Source organism: Pseudopodoces humilis, chromosome 30 (assembly GCF_049639895.1).
Source record: "Pseudopodoces humilis isolate 2021_Gansu_Grassland_sample_001 chromosome 30, ASM4963989v1, whole genome shotgun sequence".
In the NCBI taxonomy this organism is placed as follows: Eukaryota; Metazoa; Chordata; class Aves; order Passeriformes; family Paridae; genus Pseudopodoces; species Pseudopodoces humilis.
The window spans coordinates 4,168,933-4,185,945 of record NC_142229.1 but is presented as its reverse complement, the minus strand read 5'-3'; the positions used below and the strand labels follow the sequence as shown (position 1 = coordinate 4,185,945).

At 46.4% G+C, this 17,013-nt stretch overlaps 1 protein-coding gene across 1 annotated transcript; it reads right to left on the bottom strand.

Annotated features, from left to right (window-relative positions):
• Window positions 1–9,748: 9,748 nt before the first annotated feature.
• BMP10 (bone morphogenetic protein 10) lies at window positions 9,749–15,832 on the bottom strand. The gene is made up of 2 exons (XM_005532973.3): window positions 15,499–15,832; window positions 9,749–11,167 (listed from the first exon to the last, which is right to left on the bottom strand). The coding sequence occupies exons 1-2, from the start codon at window positions 15,830–15,832 to the stop codon at window positions 10,224–10,226; spliced, it is 1,278 nt and encodes a 425-aa protein (XP_005533030.1). The 3' UTR covers window positions 9,749–10,223.
• Window positions 15,833–17,013: the final 1,181 nt, after the last annotated feature.

Here is a 17,013-nt window from a genome sequence, read left to right as displayed (position 1 = left end):
CCTGGAAAAAAAAGGAACATCCTGATGATTCCGGGGATCAGCAGGGCAGGAGGAAGCAGGCTGGGAGCTGTCTAAATGAGCTGTTCTTTGGGGAAAATCCTCATCTGCTGGAGCCCCAAAGGCTGCAGGTTTGGGAAGGGTGGGATGTTCACCCTGGGCGCAGCCGAGCACAGATCTCCAGCCCTGGGAGAATCCACGCTGCCAAAATCTCCCCACCAAGGGCAGCTCCCCCTTTCCTCTGCCGGGAATTCCCACCAGCAGGAGGGGAATTTGGGGTCGGGTCTCTCAGTAAATGGGGTTTCAGACACAGAGGAAGGGATTTTTCCCAGCTGTGGGGCAGAGCAGAGGCCCCGGTGGTGCTGCAGGACTCCAGTAGGAGACATCAGAAGGAAATTCCCTGTTTTCTCCTGAGCCCATCACCGGAGGAAACTTCCCAAAAAGCTCGGCCATTTGTAACTTTTCTCTAAAAAGTCTTTTTTTTTTTCTGTTTCTCTGTTTCTGCTGCATCTCTTCTGTATTTTTCTTTTTATTCTTGGATCTCTCAGCCTCCTTCGGACTGAATTCTTTTGGGATCCTCCCTGGTGGGGAGCCCTGCTTATCTCAGTTCTTATTATTCAAAGAAAACTTCCGAGCTCGTTAGAATCTTGTTTCTCGTGTTTATTAACAGGTCAACACAGAACTTGACAGGTCTCTCCAGGCTGGCTGCACAAGGTTCATCTTTGCAATCTGGTACATTTCTTTCTCTTGATGGTACAATCAAAACCTGTGGCACACTTTGTGTCTGATGCACAGAATGGCCCTGAAATACGCAGTTCTTTTATCTTTATACCTATTTTTACCCAATTAACAATAGACACGTATATTATTTTTCTTAGTGACCCAATGACCCATCACCTCTGTGATGCACTGTGGCATTTTCTATCCAATCCCTCACTATTACCTAATTACCTATTACCTATTATTACTTTCCACACAGAACTCTGTCCCTGTGGCCTCCTGCACCCCGTGTGGCCGAGGCTTGTGAGAATTTGCTTTATCACAAGGTGATATTTCATCCCTCTTCACACAATGTCCCAAAAGCAGGGGCTGGCAGCAGGGCAGCGTTCCTGAATCCTCAGCTGGGAGAGATTTCCCCCAGCCAGGGGGGCAGGGGCCAGGCTCTGACCTCTGGCTAACGAAAGCAGGATAATTCTTGGCCTGGCACCTGCCTTGGGAGCATGTGAGAGGTAAATCTTTCCTTTCCCTGGCAGCGTTTCCTTCCTCATCTCCCCGATAAAGGCTGCCCCAGGCAGCTCCCCTTGAGCTCCACGTTCCCTGGGTGAGATCCACACTCGAGCCCGAGGGCCAGGAGGGGTTTGGAGTCTTTTCAGTGACACCTTCACCCCGTGTGTCCCTTCCTGGAGCTCCAGGGATGGATTTTTGAGCGCTGTCAAGTGTTCCCTTCACGTGCATCCGCGTTTCTGATGCCACTGGAAGTCTGGTGCTCATCTCAAGTGCTGAGAGCTCCATGGAAATGCCTTTCCAAAAGGAGTCAGGAGGTCAGCCAAGCACCCCAAGGACAGTTGTTCCCAACACAACAGCTACAGACAGCGCTGAGGAGTGAAAGGTCAAAACACCCACTGCAAACTGGAGTGTTGTCACACCCTGGGATGTTTCCACTGGGGGACCTTGTGATATCCCTCCTACCCAGGGTAAAGAAAGCTCTGGAAAGTGTGAAATGGGGATGAGTCCCGTTTACAGTTTGCCATGGAATGGTTGGAAGGGACTCAAAGCCACCCCAGCCATGGCAGGGACAATTTTCCCTGTCCCTGTCTGCTCCAAACCTCGTCCAGCCTGGCCTTGGGCACTGCCAGGGATCCAGGGACGGCCCCAGCTCCTCTGGGAATCTGTTGAAGGAATCAATTCTGTCCCTATATCTAACCAAAATTACCTAATTCAAACCTAAACTTCATAAATACCCCAAAATCTGGCAGCCACAGAAGCAGGCAGAGCCCTCCCAAAGCTTCTGCATCCCCGCCGTGCCCGAGCAGGCAGCGGTGACAGCTCAGGAAACGGATTCCACCGAATCTCACAACAACTGATGGGAGCTGCTCTAATCTCTGCCAGATAAGGAGTTGCCACAGCAAATCCAACATAAAGCTGAGCTCCCTGGCAGGCTGGGCTGTTGTTTAGCTGCTGTTGCTAGCCAGCTACCGTACCTGATTGCAGAGACCACCCTGCCTCCAGCCTCCTCGCTTAACTCCACGCCTTTTCAGCAAGTGAAGCTCCCAGCCTGGACAGGCTCAGTCACACCGGGGTGAAGGACACCGGGCAGCCCCAAAGCTGCTCTGAGCATCCCTCAAAGCCACAGCAGAACCACTGCCAGCAGCTCCTTGTTTGTATTTCTGTAATTCTAATTTCTAAATCTACAATGTTTTAGTCTAAATCTTTTTGTATTTATATCCTGTGCAATATTTCTGTTAATGTTGGGTGGGTGTTCCTGCGGCTGCCCAGCTGCACCAAAACACAGCCTGCTGTCTTTTCATCACAGAAAAAGAGAAATATTTGGGGATTGGGAACAAGCCAAGAGGCATTGCTCTGTGTCACGGAAATCCAGTCCTCTCCTATAATTTCCTTTATTGTGGCCTTGCTGATTGCTTTTATCCCTCCTATTTCCTGTCTTTCCTTTATGAAAATGCAACCCAAAGTCTCGCTAAGCCCCGGAGATGCTGAGCTGGGTTTGTGCTGGGGGCAGAATCCCACTGACGGCGTCCTCAGGGCCAGAGACCCCCGGGGAATTCCTTCCACAGGCAGGAAAATCCCTCCGTTACCTGCAGGGAAAAGCACAAATTCTCCTTTTAACGGCAAAGCTCAGAGCAAGATCAGGGTCATCTCTTGTGTTTGCTGGGACACAGCAGCAGCAGCCTGGCACTGCCTGGGCTGGAAACAGCCAGCTGTGGTCATTAATGCCGCGAAATAATTAACTCCATTAATGAATACCCAACAATAATTCACTCCATTAATGAATACTGCAAAATAATTCACTCCATTAATAAATACCCAAAATAATTCACTCCATTAATGAATACCCAACAATAATTCACTCCATTAATGAATACCCAACAATAATTCACTCCATTAATACCCAAAATAATTCACTCCATTAATGAATACCCAACAATAATTCACTCCATTAATGAATACCCAACAATAATTCACTCCATTAATACCCAAAATAATTCACTCCATTAATGAATACCCAACAATAATTCACTCCATTAATGAATACCGCGAAATAATTCACTCCATTAATAAATACCCAACAATAATTCACTCCATTAATGAATACCCAACAATAATTCACTCCATTAATGAATACCCAACAATAATTCACTCCATTAATGAATACCCAACAATAATTCACTCCATTAATAAATACCCAAAATAATTCACTCCATTAATGAATACCCAACAATAATTCACTCCATTAATACCCAAAATAATTCACTCCATTAATACCCAACAATAATTCATTAATACCCAAAATAATTCACTCCATTAATGAATACCCAACAATAATTCACTCCATTAATACCCAAAATAATTCACTCCATTAATACCCAAAATAATTCACTCCATTAATGAATACCCAAAATAATTCACTCCATTAATGAATACCCAACAATAATTCACTCCATTAATAAATACCCAAAATAATTCACTCCATTAATGAATACTGCAAAATAATTCACTCCATTAATGAATACCCAACAATAATTCACTCCATTAATGAATACTGCAAAATAATTCACTCCATTAATGAATACCCAACAATAATTCACTCCATTAATACCCAAAATAATTCACTCCATTAATGAATACCCAAAATAATTCACTCCATTAATGAATACCCAACAATAACTCACTCCATTAATAAATACCCAACAATAATTCATTAATATCCAACAATAATTCATTAATACCCAACAATAATTCACTCCATTAATGAATACCCAACAATAATTCACTCCATTAATGAATACCCAAAATAATTCACTCCATTAATACCCAACAATAATTAATTAATACCCAACAATAATTCACTGCATTAATGAATACCCAAAATAATTAACTCCATTAATGAATACTGCAAAATAATTCACTCCATTAATAAATACCCAAAATAATTCACTCCATTAATAAATACCCAACAATAATTCACTCCATTAATGAATACCGCGAAATAATTCACTCCATTAATAAATACCCAACAATAACTCACTCCATTAATGAATACCCAACAATAATTCACTCCATTAATAAATACCCAACAATAACTCACTCCATTAATAAATACCCAACAATAATTCATTAATATCCAACAATAATTCATTAATACCCAACAATAATTCACTCCATTAATAAATACCCAAAATAATTCATTAATACCCAACAATAATTCACTCCATTAATAAATACCCAACAATAATTCATTAATACCCAACAATAATTCATTAATACCCAACAATAATTCACTCCATTAATAAATACCCAACAATAATTCATTAATATCCAACAATAATTCATTAATACCCAACAATAATTCACTCCATTAATAAATACCCAACAATAATTCATTAATACCCAACAATAATTCATTAATACCCAACAATAATTCACTCCATTAATACCCAACAATAATTCATTAATACCCAACAATAATTCATTAATGAATACCCAACAATAATTCACTTCATTAATACCCAACAATAATTCACTCCATTAATAAATACCCAACAATAACTCACTCCATTAATTAATATCCAATTCACTCCATTAATTAATACCCAACAATATTTCACTCCATTAATACCCAACAATAATTCACTCCATTAATACCCAACAATAACTCACTCCATTAATTAATACCCAACAATAATTCATTAATACCCAACAATAATTCACTCCACATCATCAACCTCTCCTTCCTAGGGGTGCTGATAAGAATTTCCATTTTTAGTCAAGGGCAAATGAACCATTCAGCCTTTATTTGTTGCTGCTGCGCTCGCAGAGGGAGCAGAAGCTGATTTTTTAACTTTTCCTGTAAATAATTCTTTAATGAAGACAGATGGGTCAGCAACATAAACAAAAGCTCTATCTCAAGCTGCTTTTCTTCTGGTTTTGTTTCCCAATATAGAAAGCAAAGCACCACCACCACCCCGGTTCCCATCCTATTAACAGGGTTTGCACTCCAAATGTTGAACTGGGTTATAAGGAAGTTTAAATTAACACTGGGCTGTAGTTTTTCAAATGTTTGAAGCGGATGTTCAAGTGCCACGAAATCCTCCTGGTTTTTTTTTTTGCTTTGTTTTGGGTTTTTTTGGGGGGGTTTTTGTTTTGTTTTGCCCCTCCATAGATTTTGCAGGGCTTTGGCTCAGTGTGTGTGACAGAAAATCCTAAACTGCACCTCTCCCACTGTAAACCCAGGCACCAAAATCACATTTTCCTTTGGTAATTCTGCCCTGCTTTGCTCTCTGAGCAGGAGTTTTTGGGAAGGAGAAATTTGGAATAAGGAATTTGGAATAAGCTGCTGCTCTGGATGATTTTTCCTAAGTGAGCTCAGTTCTGTGGAGGTTCCTCTCGTGCTGCTCCCCTGGCAGGACACAGAGACCTTGCAAAGGGATGTGTCCCCGACACTGAGGAGCTCAATTTGTCCCCCAAAGATGGGAGGGGTGTGAGCCAGCACTGCAGGACAGAGCTGCCCTGATCTCCTGCCACAAAATCCAGCCCAAAGAGCCCAGAGCAAGGGCAGGGCCAGGAAAACCACCCGAGCTGCCAGGTCTGGCACTCAAAACTTTGGGAATCTCAGGATATCAGCCTGCTCCAGGGTCCCACCCCACAACACAGGCAGGCTTTGGGGAGAAATCTATTTGAGGAATTGTGCAGAGAGCTCAGAGATTCGGATCCTTCAGGGGAAGCTCAGACTTCCAAGTGCCTGGTGAAATGTGGCCTGGGTGCTGAGTGCTGGCTCAGGAGACACGGCTGTCACCGTTCCTGCACAGAGGGAGGAGGATGTCCTGAAATTCCTGCTCCTCTGTGTGTGTGTGTGGATTTCAGAGCAGCAACCCAAAGCTCTCCCCTCACTCTCCAGGCTTTTCCTCTCTGCCATCGATTGTTTTGCTCCTTTGCCTGCTCTGCCTGGAATTTTATTATGAGCCAGCAAAAAAAAAAGGGGATCCACAGCTGCTCACAGTTTCTTTTACAAGTTCAGTTAGAAACAGGTGGAAGCAATAACCCTGCTGATGGTGGTGATTTGGGTGAGACAGGGTTGCTTTAGTTGCTCAGGGTGGATGGGTGGGGGCATGGAATGATAAATAATTCCACAGTGAAGCCACATTCTCCCCAAACCTTTCCAAAATTAAGATAGAACTGAAGATTTAAATCAAACATCTGCTAATGTGCTGGGATAAAACAGCTCAGAAACGAAAGGAGAATCGATGCACAGCGGAATTTAATGTGACAAATAAAGTCTTTTAGAAACAGGAGTCACAGGAGTAATGTGGATGGGAGGATGGATGGATGGATGGATGGATGGATGGATGGATGGATGGATGGATGGGTGGATGGATGGATGGATGGATGGATGGATGGATGATGGATGGATGATGGATGGATGGGTGGATGGAACATCTTTTCAGGGACTTGGAATATTTTTCCAGGGATTCCTGGGACTCTCAGCTTGGCAGCCCTGGCTCCTGTCACAACCTCACCCTGTTATTTGTGAGTGTTGTGTCTATTGGCACAGGGGCTTTAAAGCCAAGAGCTTCTGAACTCGCAGAAACAGCCTTGATTTGCTATTTAGGAAAAGATCTTTAGGAAATAACTGCCCCCCTGTTTTTTTGGTCTGATCTCTGTCACTGAACTGCAGGAACATCCAAGAAACGCTGTCAGAAGTAAGGGCAGAGGGAGGATTTTGCTCATAAAGCAGCTGTGGAGTCCTGACAGACACCCCTGGTAAATGAACCACCATTCCCAGCAGTTCTGACCTCAGGGGCAGCTGAAGGACTCAAGAGATGCTCGATTTTCCCCCAGAACAGCACAACGAGACAGAGCTTTACTTCTTCCACCAAACCCTGGCTGCAATCCTCAGTCAGCAGGACAGCTCTCATCTCTTTCTAAAGAGAAGTCACATCACAGACTGGCTGCCCCCAGCTCTGAAGGTATTTATTGACAATAATTTGACTTTATCAGTAAATTATCAGTAAATTTTGCTGATCCTGTAGAAGATCACACCTGCAGCTGATAAAATGATTGCCTGTGTTTGTTTCGTAGCAGAACACGCCACAGGCTCTGCTCTGCTTCGCTCTGTGGATTTACAGTGAGACTCCACATATTTATTTTTTATTGCAGTGGGGTTTTTATTGTCTTTTAGTGCCTGTTCAGAGGCATTGGTGCTGTCAGGGGAGGATGGGGAGAAAGGCAGGGAGGGCACATCTCTGCCACGGCAGCGCCCGCAGAAATGAGATGATAAAAGCAAATGTCGGATTATCTCCCTAATGCTGGATTATCACCCCTAACAAGGTGAGTGCCTTGTCTTGGCAAACGGCTTCAGAAGAATCGTGGATGGTTTTGAAAGGCTCTGTGTGGTCACACTTCAAGCCTTGGCTGCTGCAGCTGATGTGAGCAGAGCTGAGATGTCCCAGCTCTCCCGAATTCCTGCGAGCTCTGATTGCGGAGTGGCTCGGGGAAAAGCTCTGCCGGGGCTGAGGAATAAAACAAAATCACAGCCCAGAGTGCAGGCTGCTACCTGGACACGGCAGAGATCTGCAGGGCTCAGCAGCTGAGGCTCAGAGCTGTGACAGCCCTGCAAGGGGAGCTGGAAATCCACTGAAATCCACTGAAATGCACTGAAATCCACTGAAATCCACTAAAAAAATCCACTAAAATAAACTAAAACTCACTGAAACCCACTGAAATCCACTGAAACCCACTGAAACCCACTGAAATCCACTGAAACCCACTGAAATCCACTGAAAAATTCCACTGAAACCCACTGAAATCCACTGAAACCCACTGAAATAAACTGAAATCCACTGAACTAAACTGAAATCCACTGAAATCCACTGAAAAAATCCACTGAAACCCACTGAAATAAACTAAAACCCACTGAAATCCACTGAAATCCACTGAAATCCACTGAAATCCACTGAAAAAATCCACTAAAATAAATTAAAATCCACTGAAACCCGCTGAAATAAACTGAAATCCACTGAAACCCACTGAAACCCACTGAAATAAACTAAAACCCACTGAAACCCAGTGAAACCCACTGAAATCCACTGAAAAAATCCACTAAAATAAATTAAAATCCACTGAAACCCACTGAAATAAACTGAAACCCACTGAAACCCACTGAAATAAACTAAAACCCACTGAAACCCAGTGAAACCCACTGAAATCCACTGAAAAAATCCACTGAAATAAACTAAAACCCACTGAAACCCACTGAAATAAACTAAAACCCACTGAAATAAACTGAAATCCACTGAAATCCACTGAAAAAATCCACTGAAATAAACTAAAACCCACTGAAACCCAGTGAAACCCACTGAAATCCACTGAAAAAATCCACTGAAATAAACTAAAACCCACTGAAACCCAGTGAAATCACTGCCAAGGGGGAGCAGCTCTGCAAGCAAGGAGGGGACTGAGCCGTGTGGGATTTATGAGTATCCAAGGGAGGAAAAAGAAGCCCTCAACCTCATTCTCTGTGCCACACAAAACACTGAGATTCCATCAAAAGCAGGATCAGCACAAGGTTTTATCCAAGTGGGATTACACACAAGCACAAAAAATAAACCAATCTGTATTCTACATTATATTACAAAGGCAGGCAGTCAATAAATAGGTCAATAAATTATGGGAAGCACAGAAGTGTTTGGTGTGAAAATGGGTGAGTTTGGGTTTAGCTGGTGCGTGATAAAGTCTTTGGTGTTCATGAAGTGCTGGAGTGATTCTTTCAAAGACCCTTATCACTCCCAGGGAAGATAACTTTCCCTTAAAAGTGTAAAACAGACGCAGGGACAGTTCAGTAGGCTCTGGTACAGGCTAAAAGAGTCAACATCACTTACACTTTCCCAAGAATCTGACAAATTTGCAGCTTAGTATAAATAAAGTGACGGGTCTATTGTTTCTCAGCTCCGACACCTCCTTATCAGTCGGATTTGTTGCAGAAGAGTGGTGGGGACATGGCATGTGACTGCATCTCTGGGCTCTGGGGGGAGGAATATCCCTCTGGGAGCACAATTCAGCGCTCAGAGGAAGGGAGGATGCTCGTGTGGCACCAAGGGCTCTGCTGGGATTCTGCAGCTGCAGCTCACGGGATTCACTCGCTGGGATTGGGGGAGCTCCGGGAAATCTCCAGGGCAATTTTGGCTGCTGCAGTCCCAAGGGTTCAGGAAATTTATTGCAATTCCTTCTGCCACCTAAAGCTCTGGCCCTGAGAGCCAGCCCAGGGCTGCTGCAGCAGCGCCAGAGCTGCCTCAGAGGGATTTTGTAATGCACAGGGGGAATTTCTTGGCCTGGCCATGCCTGGCACTGCTCCTGGGCCATTTGCTTTCCTAAGAAAGATGGGAAAGGGAATTGTACCCTTCTGCTCCAGATGCCAAATCATCCCTGCCTGTTACTTTTGACTGAAACAGGGAAAGACTGAAGAAAATATTGAGAAAAAAGGGAAAAAAATCACCTTTTTTGTGTCTGAGTGATTCAGGAGCTTGAGAATGATCAGGATGTAAGATCTACAGAGATAAATTAAGAAAAAACGAGCATGTAAAGACCTTTATAAAGATATTACAGGACATTGAACAATCCAGGTGTGATTGCCCGTCACTCTTTGTCTTGAACAGCTCTGGAAAGCCCTGGAGATGCCAATCAACATTGATAAAGTACAAAAATACGCCTTTATTTCTGTGAATTTGGCAGCGAGAGCCCTCCCAAGCAATGCAGGGATCAGCTCCGTGCCCTGGCAGGAGGAGAGGCTCGGCGGCGATCCGGACAGCGAGAAGGAGGCAATGGAACAAAATATACAATCCCTACGTGACCAGCCCGTTCCCCGTGCCAGCAAACACACAATTATCTGTACAGGCCTCATTAAATAACCTCATTAAATAGCAAATGTACAAATTTACAGACTGAATCATTAAATACTCCCCCCTGTGCCCTCCCCACGCCGGCGTTCCCTCCTACTATCTGCAGCCGCACTCTGCCACCACCATGCCCTCGTACTTGAACTTGTAGGTGACCACCCCTGCATCCAGGTAGAGGATGGAGATGGGGTCGAGTTTGGTGGGCACGCAGCAGGCCTTGGAGGCTTTCTGGGGGTTCTTCAGGTGCACCAAAGTCTTGACTATGGCGTGTTTGGTGGGCGTGACGTGCTCCGTCAAGGGGTAGGCGCACACCCCGTGGCACTCGTAGGCTTCGTAGCCGGCCGGGGCGATGATCCACGAGTCCCAGCCGATCTCCTTGAAGTCGATGTAGAGCGGGGTCTTTTTGCAGTAGTTGCCCTTGGCGTTCCTGCGGATGCGGGCGGTGGAGTCGTAGATGATGTTGGAGCGCATCTGGAGCAGCGCCTCCTCCCCGGGCTGCTCGTGGAAGTTCCCGATCTCCAGGTTCTCCAGCTCCAGCAGCTGCTCGTGGTCGATCATCTCGTTCAGCTCTTCCTTCTCCTCCTTCCTGTCGTTGCTTTGGTCGTCAGAGTACACGACCAGCAGGGGCACGTGCTTGGCCTCGGAGTTGATGTCGATGTCGAGTTTCCCGTCCCCGTTCTGCTCCTCCCCTTCGCTGCTCTCGATGTGAACCTCCAGCCGGTGCGTGCTCAGCCCCGCCCGGCGCCAGCGCCGCGTGGCCTCCGTCACCTCGAAGCTCTCCCACTCGCTGCTCGTGCCGTAGATGTGCCTGGAGGCCAGGGCCACCAACTTCCTCTCCTCCCTGGCCCCCGCGGGGACGTTCTCCAGCACTTCGAAAATGGTCACCTTCCTGTCCAGCCCTTGGTAGAGCCTCTGGTCCCGCTCCACCAGGGTGTAGAGCCTCAGCTCTGCCATGGTGATCTCCTCGTGGTGAGGGATGGAAACGTTGAACAGGAGCGGGTATTTCCGAGTGCCTGGAGCGCCAGTGGGGTGGGAATCCAAGTCTGGAGAGGACAAAAATCAAATGTTTTAGGAGAGTCAATCCATGCAGAAACGCAGACACACACACTGAGGGTCATCCGTGCTGGGCTTCACCTGGACAGATCCGGGAAAATGTTTTTCCAGCACACGGGAAAAGGGCCGAGGTTATTTCAGATGTGTCAGGACAACAAGGTCCCAGACATGCTACAGACCTGGATTTAGAGATCCTCCCTTTGTCCCCAGGCTTTCCAGGGACTTCCTCGCCAGCTGGAAGTTTTACATATTCAAAATGTGTGGCCTAATATTAACCTAAAGATCATTTCTAGATGGCTGCAAAGCAACTATTTAATAAGCAAGGGAAAACATTCACTGGTGTAGGGAGGCAGAAGGACGTGGCACTGGAGCCAACATGAAATGGGCAGGACAAAACCTGCAAACACAAGAGATGTGTGTGCTGGAAACCTGGAAATGCAAGAGATGTGTGCTGGAAACCTGGAAATGCAAGAGATGTGTGCTGGAAACCTGGAAATGCAAGAGATGTGTGTGCTGGAAACCTGGAAATGCAAGAGATGTGTGTGCTGGAAACCTGGAAATGCAAGAGATGTGTGCTGCAAACCTGGAAATGCAAGAGATGTGTGCTGGAAACCTGGAAATGCAAGAGATGTGTGCTGCAAACCTGGAAATGCAAGAGATGTGTGCTGGAAACCTGGAAATGCAAGAGATGTGTGCTGGAAACCTGGAAATGCAAGAGATGTGTGTGCTGGAAACCTGGAAATGCAAGAGATGTGTGCTGCAAACCTGGAAATGCAAGAGATGTGTGTGCTGGAAACCTGGAAATGCAAGAGATGTGTGCTGGAAACCTGGAAATGCAAGAGATGTGTGTGCTGCAAACCTGGAAATGCAAGAGATGTGTGCTGCAAACCTGGAAATGCAAGAGATGTGTGTGCTGGAAAACTGGAAATGCAAGAGATGTGTGCTGCAAACCTGGAAATGCAAGAGATGTGTGTGCTGGAAACCTGGAAATGCAAGAGATGTGTGCTGCAAACCTGGAAATGCAAGATGTGTGTGCTGGAAACCTGGAAATGCAAGATGTGTGTGCTGGAAAACTGGAAACATGAAGTGTGTGTGCTGGAAACCTGGAAATGCAAGAGATGTGTGCTGCAAACCTGGAAATACAAGATGTGTGTGCTGGAAACCTGGAAATGCAAGATGTGTGTGCTGGAAAACTGGAAACATGAAATGTGTGTGCTGCAAACCTGCAAACACAAGATGTGTGCTGCAAATACAAGATGTGTGTGCTGGAAACCTGGAAATGCAAGAGATGTGTGCTGCAAACCTGCAAACACAAGAGATGTGTGCTGGAAACCTGGAAACATGAAATGTGTGTGCTGCAAACCTGCAAACACAAGATGTGTGCTGCAAACACAAGATGTGTGTGCTGCAAACCTGCAAACACATGAAATGTGTGTGCTGCAATGTTCCAGCGCTCTGACAGGAGCTCCCTGCTGCTCTGACACCTCTCAGACACGGAAAGGGCCGAGCACGCGGAGAGGAGAAGCTGCTTTGGAAGATGTTTTACGTCAGGAAGGGCAGGTGGTGACACCAGGGTGAGCTGGTGATGGCAGCAAAGCCACCACGGGCTCGGTGGGCTTTGGGTGAGCAGCCAGGTGAGCTCAGCCAGGTGAGCTCAGCCAGGTGAGCTCAGCCAGGTGTCCTGGGCGCCTGCAGTGACAGAACAAGGTGACAGGGCACAATGGCTGGTGTCACCTGGGCTGCCTGTCCTGCTGCTGGCTGCACAGCAAAGCTCATTTCTGTCCCCAGATCTGTCCACGGGGAGTGTTTGCTGCCTCCCTTCAGGACACAGAGGCTGGAACTGCGATTAATGCAAACTCTTTGTGACCTGGGGCTCCCCTTCATCTCTGCCTTCCTCAGTTTTTCTGTGTTTGTAGAAAAAATGACTCTGATAAAGCCACAAGCCCTGGCCACGCTCCACCAATGCACTTTGGCAAGCCATGAATTCAGCATGTGACTTGTGCTGTTGAACTCCAGTTTGAGGCACCTGCCTTTATCTTTTTCTTTTTCTAATTTTGCACTTTCATCTCTTCTCAAATTAAAAAATAAAATTAAAAAAAAATAATAATAAAAAAAAATAAATAAAAAAAAAGAGGGGGGATTCTGTTTCCATTTCCCTGTCAGTTGGTAAAGGTGGGAGAGGCAGGGCAGGAGCAGACCCTGAGCACCCCTCGTACAGCCAGGATGGGACTCTGCTCTTCAGCTGCAAAATTCACAGGTGCCAAACCTCCTGCTGTTCCCAGTGCACCCCTGGGAGGGCTGGGAAGGGAGATTTGGAGTCGGTAGAAAAAGAAAGATTTCTCTTCAAACTTTATTTCAAGTGTTAAGCACTGATTACAGCCCCATCTACAACTAAACTGCTGTGGTCCATGGGTTAAAACAAAGAGCTAATTCCAACCATAGCCCCTGTTAGACCTCTAAAATAAAGGATTGAATGGATAATAATTAAACTGGGATTAATGCCAGTTTTCAGCAGGTGAAGAAATCAATTCCATGATCTGTTTCTCCCGTCCTTCTCATTGCAAGCAATTAATTTCTCTATCAAAAGAGCTCTTCAGCATGAAAGGGATGTTTTTTAATTATCCAGACTTTGAGGACACATGAAAACATGAATTTCACACTCCTTAAACTCCTCGTGTTTGTGAAGCTGTGTTCCCCTCGTGTGTCTTGCTGGTTTGGACTGGGAGAGGCGAGAGAAAAATCTGAAGGGACAGAAATTTAAGGTGAGTTTTCCCCATTTGAGGCAGAATTTGTGAAGGAGGCCCAGCAGGACATGGCAAAGGCCAGCCTGGGCCATTCCACGCTGCAAACCTGGATTTCTGCAGGTGGAACCATCTCAGATTTGCCTCACCAAAACCACAGAGCGTTTTATTCTTTACCACGCTGCACCTGGCAGCTTTTCCCCCCACGATTTCTGTTTCAAAAATGAGAGCATCTCCTGCGGGTGTGCCTTCATCCCTGCTGCTGGGCAGAGACAGGCACGGCCAGGTGGGCAAGGGGCCACCACGTCCTGCCACTGCTTTGCCACCAACCCTCCGAGAAATCTCTCCACACTGGAGAAAAGGAGACCTAAAGAAACTTTAAATCACACTGCTGAGCCTCCTGATGCAAGAAATCTGCTGCTGGCAAAGGTGCCTGGGCCTGGAGGAGATGGGGGCAGAGCAGAGATTCAGGATTCTCTCCAGGAACCTCACTGCCCTGCAAAACTCAGGTGATTTCCACCCATTTTGAAACTGCAAATGTTGAGGGGAAAAGCAATCATGTTTTTAAGCTCAGTAATTAAACATTTAGAGGATGAGGGAGGCCCCGTGGCAGCTTGAACAGCCACAGGGCAGCTGAGCTCGGATCAAAGCTCTTGCATTTGCCACGTGGGTTAATACTTGGAATTGGTTAGCTGGAAAATGTTTTTAGCATAAAATGTGTTGGTGCAAAAAGATACTGGCAAATTATTGAATGTTGGTGCTGCAGCGTTGTTTCACCCTCGTTGAGCTGAGGGGAATGTGGAAGGAAAAACAGAGGGAAAAAGGGGGAAATGGCACAAAGGCATTTGTTCAGTTGGTTGGAGCAGAGTTTTAATAATGCCAAGGTTATCTCTTTGATCCTGTGTGGGCCACTCACTTGAGAGCTGGATTTGATGATCCCTTTCAACTCAGAATAATCTGTGATTCTCTGATGATTAAGTTTCTTCAGGTTTTGTTTGTTTTTATTAGGATATAGTCTGGCACTCCAAAGTAAAATCAATTGGTTATCCAAAAATTCCTCTTCACTTGTTTTTGTGTATTTTCTGGACTGTGTGCCAGTGTCAAAGGAAGAAAACTTTACAAATGCCATGGGGATGAGAAGGCATTAACAGAAAGCTGTGCTCGGTTAAGCTCATCATTTTAAAATATTGCAAATACTGTTTCAGAAAATCCACTTTGAACAGCGTGTAAAGATCAGTCTTGCCTTAATTTCAACTATTACTGCAGGGATCCATTTAAAAAATCAATCAGCTTTACAAATGATGTTACAAATCAGGTTACAAATGATGTGTGTCGCCGTGGGGACAGAGAAATTGAGGCACTGAAGTGACACTTGGTGTTAGAGACGCCTTCCCCAAGTCCCTGCAGTGTCAGAAAGGACTCGGCAGAGCTGGGTCTGGGCAGCCCTGCCACCTCTGCTGCTTCCCAAGGCCATCCTCACCCCAAGGCCCTTTCCCCGTGCCCTGTCCTCGGCCAGGACGTTTCCCACCGGCTCCGGGGACGCTCCTCTGTCCGTTCTCCCGGAGATCAGCAGCTCTTACCTTCATTTTTGAAGCTCCTGATGATGTTTGCAGAAGGCATCGATGTCCTGTCTGTGGCAAACCTGTTGTAGAGCTCCAGCATGTACTCTGGGGGGTCCACCTTGGCCGACTCGTGCAGGGGGATGTCAGACAGGTTCAAGGTCTTCAAAAACTCATTTTTCATGTTCTGGAGCAGCGTGTTGAAATCCACCCCATCTTGCTCGGAGAGGATCTCATCGAAAAGAGGCACGTCCTCCTCCAGAGAGGAGCGCTCCAGGCTCAGGATGGGGCTGCAGGCTGCAAGGTGAACCAGCAGGGAGAGGAGAGCCCAGAGCTGGAGGACAGCAGAACCCATGGCTTCGCCTCCAACCGCACTGGAGGAGCGCTGCCTCTCGTGTGGGCTCGGTGGCGGTTTTATCCGCTGGCTTGTGTCACAGGGGGATGACAAGTTTGGAAACTCTTGTCTTGGAGCTTGTGATCCGTCCTGTCTGTCTGCCCCTTCCCCCTCCCCAAAACCAGGTCTCGGTAATTGGATCTCGCTCTCCTCTATGGCCGCCTTGCCTCTCTTATCTCGGGCAGTGGAAGCTGCTCACCAGATTTGTTGCTATCTCCACATCCCCTCTCCCTTAATGAGCGTTTTGTAAACATTCTGTGCAGGACTCTCAGAGATAGGACAAGTTTCTCCTCGGAGAGGAGCTGCCCTTCCTTTCTGACTCTGCCGGCCGTGCGCGAGCCGCTTCCCTCCGCGCGCGGGAATTCCGTGGAGCCTCTCTCCAAAACGCGCCCGTTTCGCACCGAGGCCGAGCAGCTGCTCCTTCTGGCCTTTCCTCTTTCCGAGCCAGGTCTCCAGGTTAAACTTCAGAAGGAATTTCTTTGGGGAAGATTCTGTTTTGCAGTGCAAATCCTGGGAGAGGAGCTCTTGGTGCTTCCACAGCGGAGTCACCAGGCCCGGGATGCGGAGGAAAGCTCAGGGAGAGCAAGGACAATCGCATCCTCCAAGGGACTTGGTGATCCTCCTGAGCTGCTCCCAGCTCGAGGATTTCCATGATTCCATGACTGGAGGATTTGCAAATGATTCAGAAAATCTTTATTTCGTTCATCTATCATTTGTACCTTGGCAAATCACGGTTGTACTTGATTTAATCACAGCACTGCTGAAAAAAAAAATTATTAAAGACACCAAAGGCCAACAGTGACTCTGTTTTCAGGGTCACATCAACCCAAACAACTCAGGGACACGGTGTGGAGAACACAGAAATTACTTTGCAAAGACACGTGCTGAAATTAACGGCACTTTTGGCCTTAGTGTGCAAATTCCAACAAATTGTGAGCAGTGTCCAGGTGAAAACTGGTCTGGTTCATAAATAAATTCATCCATTTAAACCTCCCTGTTCTCCAAAGACTTTCCCAAGTTGTTCTGGCAGCGTGGCCGGAGCTCAGCGCCCATCCCCGAGGGGTTCATCAAGATAAAGAGACATTTCTGCTCGTGCTGCACATCATCCATCCATCCATCATCCATCCATCCATCATCCATCC

What these genes read in the sequence shown, in the direction of transcription:
- BMP10 (XM_005532973.3), bottom strand. Translation starts at nt 15,832, where the DNA reads ATGGGTTCTGCTGTCCTCCAGCTCTGGGCTCTCCTCTCCCTGCTGGTT. An exon ending in CAGGAGCTTCAAAAATGAAG is followed by an intron (nt 11,168 to 15,498) that starts GTAAGAGCTGCT and finishes TGTCCTCTCCAG; the next exon opens with ACTTGGATTCCCACCCCACT.